This window comes from Cornus florida, unplaced genomic scaffold, assembly GCF_030987335.1.
Source record: "Cornus florida cultivar Cherokee Brave unplaced genomic scaffold, ASM3098733v1 CherokeeBrave_3.0.0_Hap2_Chr03, whole genome shotgun sequence".
NCBI lineage: Eukaryota > Viridiplantae > Streptophyta > Magnoliopsida > Cornales > Cornaceae > Cornus > Cornus florida.
In genome coordinates, this window is record NW_026775573.1 from 70,672,542 (window position 1) to 70,679,554 (window position 7,013).

The 7,013-nt window shown below is 43.8% G+C and overlaps 1 protein-coding gene across 1 annotated transcript; it reads right to left on the reverse strand.

Annotated features, from left to right (window-relative positions):
- Positions 1-293: 293 nt before the first annotated feature.
- Positions 294-1,759, reverse strand: LOC132301725 (uncharacterized). Its single transcript, XM_059798954.1, has 2 exons — positions 1,457-1,759; positions 294-1,388 (listed from the first exon to the last, which is right to left on the reverse strand). Exons 1-2 carry the CDS (start codon positions 1,757-1,759, stop codon positions 294-296), a joined length of 1,398 nt encoding a protein of 465 aa, XP_059654937.1.
- Between the last annotated feature and the right edge of the window lie 5,254 nt (positions 1,760-7,013).

Here is a 7,013-nt window from a genome sequence, read left to right on the forward strand (position 1 = left end):
AGGAACGTGATGCGAGGCGGCTCATTGGGATGGGCAAGATTAACTTCAACAAGATCTGGCAGTGGTGCTTTCTCGAGAATCCGAGGCTAATATTCTGGGGAGTCAGTAGAGTGAACCTCTGCTAACCCCGGGCACCGTCATAAATGGTAGATGACATAACTGTTGGGGAGGCGAACGCTTTTGCATTCGCGTGGGGCATCGCCTGTCTGAACGGGAAAGGGTGGATGAAAAATGCCCTTCTAGACGTCAGCCCAGGTAGGTAGAGGAGTGCTGATAATGGTCGCATCGCAGTCTTATGCGTAGTCATCAAGGTCATTGAAGAATAATGCATCGGTGTAATGAGCCTCAAAGGTGGCAAAGGGGCGATCTGAACACGGGACGGTGACAACCTTGTTATTCCAAATGCCTTTGAAACATTGATGGTAAGTGGAAGGGACGATGCTAAAGCAGTGCATCCATGCGCGCTCCAGAAGGATGTGATAAGAAGTGTCGCTGTCAATAACATGGAACTTCATGGAGGCTTGGAATTTGTTAACAGCTAGATCAACATTAACATAACCCATCGTGCGATGAAGATCATTGCCAAATCCTGCAACCTCGATTGGCTCTTTGATCAGACGATCCTCAGAGATGCCTGCTTTACGAAAGTTAGAGAGCGGCATAACATTGATGGAAGAACCATTGTCAAGAAAAGCGCGCTTGAATTCCACCCCCTTGATAGAAGCCAGCACATACAATGGTCGATTTTGGGCACTTGTGCTTTGTTTGTCAGCATTAGAGAAGGATAGAGTTTTCTTTAATGCAGGAGAGTTGGGTTTAACAAAGGCGACTAAAGGACACATATCCGTTTCTGAAGAAGGCTTTGCCTCATAGCCTAAATTTGTTTCTGCGAGCTCATCATAGCAGGTGATAATAGCCACATGATGATTAGGGTACAGGAACCTACGAACATCCTTAAGAGGGGTGACTTCAAGATCACCAGTTGCCATTCGTCGTTGAAAGAGGCGGCGCAAGCCCCGGCAATTAATAGTGGGATGAGTAACACTTTGATGGTAAACACAGAAATCAGCATTAGCTCTATCAGTTGGGGTGGGATCGCGACGTGGAGTGGGTAGAACGACAACGCCATCCTTGACTGATTGGGCGAGTGTATTCTTGACCTCCTCGATGCGAATGGGGAAAGGTGGTGGCTCGTCGCCTTGTGGCTTAGATTGGGACCTATCAAACCGTTTTTGTGGGCATTCCTCGATGGTCACTGCAGGTGCAGGTTTGCGATTAGAAGGCTTTGGAACTTCAAACTTAGGAGCATCATACTTCGGAGGCTTATACTTAGTAGCGACTGGCTTGAGATCTTTGAGATTCTGGGCAGCGATCTTAAGCTCGCCAAGCTAGCAATTCTTAGGTTAACAAGATAGAGCTTATAGACCTGCAGCATGCCCTGGATACAAATATCAACCAAGTCTATTTCATTGCTACTTTCGAAGCACTGACCTGCACGATCACTGAATCGGTTGATAAAGGCAAGGACATCTTCATTGTCTTCTTGGGCCTCTTTTGTGAGGGACAAGGTGGTGACACGCTCTTCAGCCTGGAAAAACTTGGTAAGAAAATGATCTTTCAGCTGCTCCCAAGTACTGATGGAGTCTGGCTCGAGGTTGAAATACCAACGGTATGCCCGATTAGTTAGGGACTTGGAGAATTCGCGTAGGCGAACCACATGATTATCACCAAAATGACCCAAAGCCTCAACAAAGCGCATGACATGCTCTCTAGGATCGCTAGTTTTGCCATTGAATTGTGGGAATTTTGGGACCAAATATCCCTGCGAGTATGGGGTCTGTGCAATAGCGAGAGGGTAAGGAGGCTAGCTACCAAAGTCCAAGGCGCGAGAGGTTGGCGTGCCCTTCTTGAAGAGATCACGTAATTTAGAGTGTGTGAATATTTCTTTTGGGGCAGAGTAGGAGTAAGAAGGGAGAGGACGATGTGCTTTAGGGTTTGCCTGAGCATAGGTAGGCGGGGAACAGAACATGGGTTCTTTTCCTCGAGATAGGAAAGCACGAGGGGCCTCAGGGGTTACCTGTAATGCAGGGTTGTAGGACTCTGGAGTGGGCTGTGATAGCAGGTTAGCACTACGATCTTGGCCCCTTGGTGTCCTCATAATCTGTTGCTCACTCTGTGGAGGTAGAGTCATGTTAACTGGAACGGTAGTAGTGAATGCTACCTGAGTCGCTGAAGGGACCTCCGTTTGAACCGTGCTTGGTGTCATCGAAACCCTCCTATCAAGAATGTTAAGGGCCTCTTCAAACCTTTCCATCTGGGTCATCAGTTGGTTGTTCATTGCCTGCATAGCCTCCAGAATAGCATCAGTGTTGGACCTGTGTTTGGATCTTGAGGAATGAGACCTGGTGCTGGTGGCCCTAGTGCTGGTGTCTCTTGCGCTGGTAGCTTTGGCACTGACAGCCTTAACACTGGTGGCGCCAACAGCAGACACCTCTGCCTATGCCAGAGGAGGAACCTCATCTCGATTCATTGTCTTGCTAGGATAATCCCCAGTGAAGTCACCAAATGTAGATACCTGGTTCTGCGTGGGTCCTGGAAGAGTCAAGAAGGTCTGGGAATATACCACTCAGCAATATGAAGAATGCAGAAGGGTAGGAAGAAGGGAGAGAAAACCAGTCCAGAGAGAGAATCTTGAACAATGGTAAGGAAGGAGCTGCCGTCAGTTCTTACCCGCTTCTTTTTGTTACTGCCTCCTTTTATAGCCCTAGGTCATTCAGGTGGTACATTATTGGGCTTCCATCTTTAGAGTAGGTTAGAATTATGCCTCTTTGGGTCATGTTGCCCTAATCCCTATATTTTTGGATCAGCTGCCAAGTGTACCTTTCCTATTGAATAATCCAAGAATGACAGGCAGTAAAGGTGATTGTACTATTCCAGCTGTCCTTTCCTCTTATCCTCAAACTGGGTCTTGCTTTAGTGGGCAAGACATTACTAATTTTCCATCCTCCATTCCAAAATCCCTTCTACATCCCAGTGTCACTCGAAGAGCCCTAACATAGCTCGTTGTTGTTTGAATAAAGGCTCAAAGCCCATCAATTGATGATTTGCTGCTACATTGATTCGAGGCTCAGGATATGTCGGTCGTCGAACTGTGACAATCAGAGGCCCAAGGCCCGTTACCCAACAAGCTATGAAGAGGTCGGATCGAGGTTCAAGGCCCGTCGATTGACAAGTTATGATGGGGTCGGATCGAGGTTCAAGGCCCGTCGATCGACGAATTATGATCGGGTCGGATTAAGGTTCAAGGCCCGTCGATCGATGAATTATGATGGGGTCGGATCAAGGTTCAAGGCCCGTCGATTGACAAATTGTAATGGGGTCGGATCGAGGTTCAAGGCCAGTCGATCGACAAATTGTGATGGGGTCGGATCGAGGTTCAAGGCCCGTCGATCGACCAATTGTGATGGGGTCGGATTAAGGTTCAAAGCCCGTCGATCGACAAAATGTGATGGGGTCGGATCGAGGTTCAAGGCCTGTCGATCGACCAACTGTGATGGGGTCAGATTGAGGTTCAAAGCCCGTCGAATCGACTAAATGTGCTGGGGTCGGATTGAGGTTCAAGGCCCGTCGATGGACCAACTATGATAGGGTTGGATAGAGGTTCAAGGCCCGTCAATTGACTAATTGTGATCGGGTCGGATCGAGGTTCAAGGCCCGTCGATCGACGAATTGTGATGGGGTCGGATTGAGATTCAAGGCCCGTCGATCGACGAATTGTGATGGGGTCGGATCGAGGTTTAAGGCCCGTTAATTGACTGTGGAGATGGCTCGTGGTTTAAGGCCCAGGATCCATCGACCAAATGTTTGGTTCAAAGATTGAGGCCCAATGGTCGACTACTGCTCAACTTGCTGAGGTGGATCTTGTCAAGCTGTTGACTATTTGACTTGACCTTTGGTGACGTGGTTGAACCACGTCCACACACTTACATCTTCATTACCACATAAACCCCCTAAACCACCTTCCTTTATTCACGCCCCACACACAGAGCAGAAAAGGAAGCCATTGTAGACCTCCTAGAGTGGAAGTGGCGATGGTGGTGGATGAATGGGCGGTGAATGATTTGAACTCCGGTGAGCCGCCGAACTTGAAAGTTGCTGACTCGTGAAGGAAGGTGGAGTACCTGTCATGATGATGCCGGCGAAGATCTAGTTACCACCAGAAGAGAAGAAGGAAGACGATGATGATGCAGCGGCAAAACCTAATTTTGTGGCAGTCAACAGTAAGGAGGACCTCAATGAGGATCTAGTTATTGCCAGAGTTGTCGTTCGGTGAATCAGCAATGATGGTGGTGACGGTGGGTTTGTAGGGTTCGATTGGGTTTGAGAGAACTTTGAGGCTAATTGGGTGACGTTATGGTGGTGGTGATGGCAGTGGCTTAGGTAGTGCAATATGAATTTTTTGAGTTTCCAAAAATATGTGGTTCAATTGGTTGGGCTTAGGTTTGTAAGATTCGATTGGGTAATTGTTTAAGAGAAATTTGTGGCTTGATTCCTTCATGTTATGGAGGGGTGATGGTAGTGGCTGAGGTGTTTCAGTACGAATTATTTGAATTGGTTTATGACGGTGGGTTTGTAGGATTCAATTTGGAAACTGTTTGAGAAACGTTTATGACTAAATTGTTAACGTTCTTGCGGCGGTGATGGCAATGGCAGTGCTAGTTCAGTATGAATTATTTGAATTTCTAAAAATTTGTGGTCTAATTACTTCGGCAATGATGGTGGTAGTAGTGTATGGATTGGGTTAAACGGCTTTTGGTGTCGAAGATTTTGCAAGAGCTCGGTGAAATTCGATCCATGAACACAACTGTTGAGCGGTGTGAGAATTATCAGAATTATTTTTGCACGCTTGTGAAGACGATGAACAGTGATATGTAAATACATATATATGTATAGGGCCTGTTTGGGTATGCACGTTTCTGAAGATGATGAATAATGATCTGTAAATATATATATAGGGTAAAAGGCAATAAACACACTTGAACTATCAGTTAAAAACACTAAACCCCCTAGAACTATTTAAAAAGTGCAATTTAAGGACAAAACTAAAAGTTGCCGTCAGGGAAGCTCACCAAAAATGTTAGATTACAGAATTGCCCTTAAATAAAATGATGTCATTTTAATGTTTTAGCAGATGCTTTTGATGAAGTGTTAAATGCAATCTAAACATCCAATAACATTGCGACAATACCACCAGCTTATCACAATAACCACTTAATACTACTTGATAAACACCACTTAATGTACTAAACATTACATTACATTACATAAGCCAAACACTACCACCACAGAGCGCCATTTCTCTCTCTTACACTATCTTTCTCCAGCAGCCGACGAGATTGCCTTGATCACAAACTCTACCAGCCAAAACATTGCACAACACATCAGCTTATCACAATAACCACCTAATACTACGCCAAACACCACCTTACAGTACTGTACAGAGCGTTCTTTCTTCCTCTTGAGCTTTCGTTCTTCGACAGTTGATGAGATTGCCGATCAATCGTAACCTCCGGTAGCCGACTTCGTCGACCGCCTTGGTCTTCAATGAAGTTCAAGGTTTGGGTTTTCAAAGATGCTCACGATTTAGTTATCTGGGTCTGTATGATGCTTGCCAGAAAGATTTGGTTTGTTGTATCTGTTTGAGGTTCACCAGAATGTGACCTCACTGGTTTGGTCGCTGCAATTAGGTCGTGATGTTTAGAGCTTCTCACCTGTGGATGGGGTTTTAAGGTTGGGCTCTCATCGGTTTTAATGGGAGTCGATTGTGCTCTTGGTAGCCTAATTTTTTTTAGTTTCTTTCTCCAGTGACTAACGATTCAACCATTCTTATTTTTAAAAATGAGTAAAAGAATGCTTGAAAGAAGTTAAGCGAACTGTGGAAAGCCTTAGAGGAAATTGGATTTGAATATACTGTGTGTGTATACATCTATCATCTTCCATCCAGATAATATATTGTTGAGCAATAAATTTACGAGTTTTTAACTTTATGCCCATATGACATATACAATGTACACATATATATGTATAGATGTATCCATGATCAGTTGAACGATTTGCATAGACCTCCATAGAGATGGAGATTCGGTAGGGAATGAAGCTAATAGGTGTTAGGGTTAACAAATTGGGGATTCAATTTAGGGCTTTTTATTAATATATATTATAATAATGAAAGGGTAAAATTACCATTTTAAAATTATAGCATTAGTCACTTGCCAATTTTAGGAGCAAAACCAACCGGAACGTGTCACTTGGTTTTTTTTTTTTTTTGCAAAAAAAGGGCTAGTTCAAAGGGTTTTTTGTAAAAATAATAGTGCAGGGGTTTTTTTTGGAAGAAAGAGTAAAATTCAAGGGCGTTTATTGCACTTTACCTGTGTGTGTAGGCGCGTATAGGGTGTGTTTAGGTATGCACGCCTATGAAGATGATGAACAATGTTTATAAATATATATATGTGTGTGTGTGCGTGCGCGTATATGGCATGTTTGGGTATGTTGCGTTTATAATGCAACTGGGTGACTATTGGGCTCCATGGAAATTAAGGGCATTCTTGTCCTTTCATGCTTCTAAGGGCAGTATGGTCCTTTAAAATGATTCAACAATTTTTAACGGCTAATTCTCACTGGACCTTGGTCGAATAGGGTGATTTGTAACTTTTTTGCATAGTTTAGGAGGTTTCTTGCATATTTTGTAGTTTAGAGGATTAGTCGCAGGTTTTCCCATAGTTTTTTTTTTTTTTTTTACCCTAAATTTTATAAAGAAGTGGCATAGTTGAAATATCATAGCTGAAATAAGTTAGGTAGTTATAAAAAATTATTTTCCCATAAATTTTTCAATTTCTACTATCCAAATTTTTAAGAAGAAGTTTAAAGTTCCAATTTCCTTTCCATCCATCTAACCAAATTAAGCCTTGTAATTTGGAATTGGAATTGGAATTAGAATTGAAAAATGAATTGCA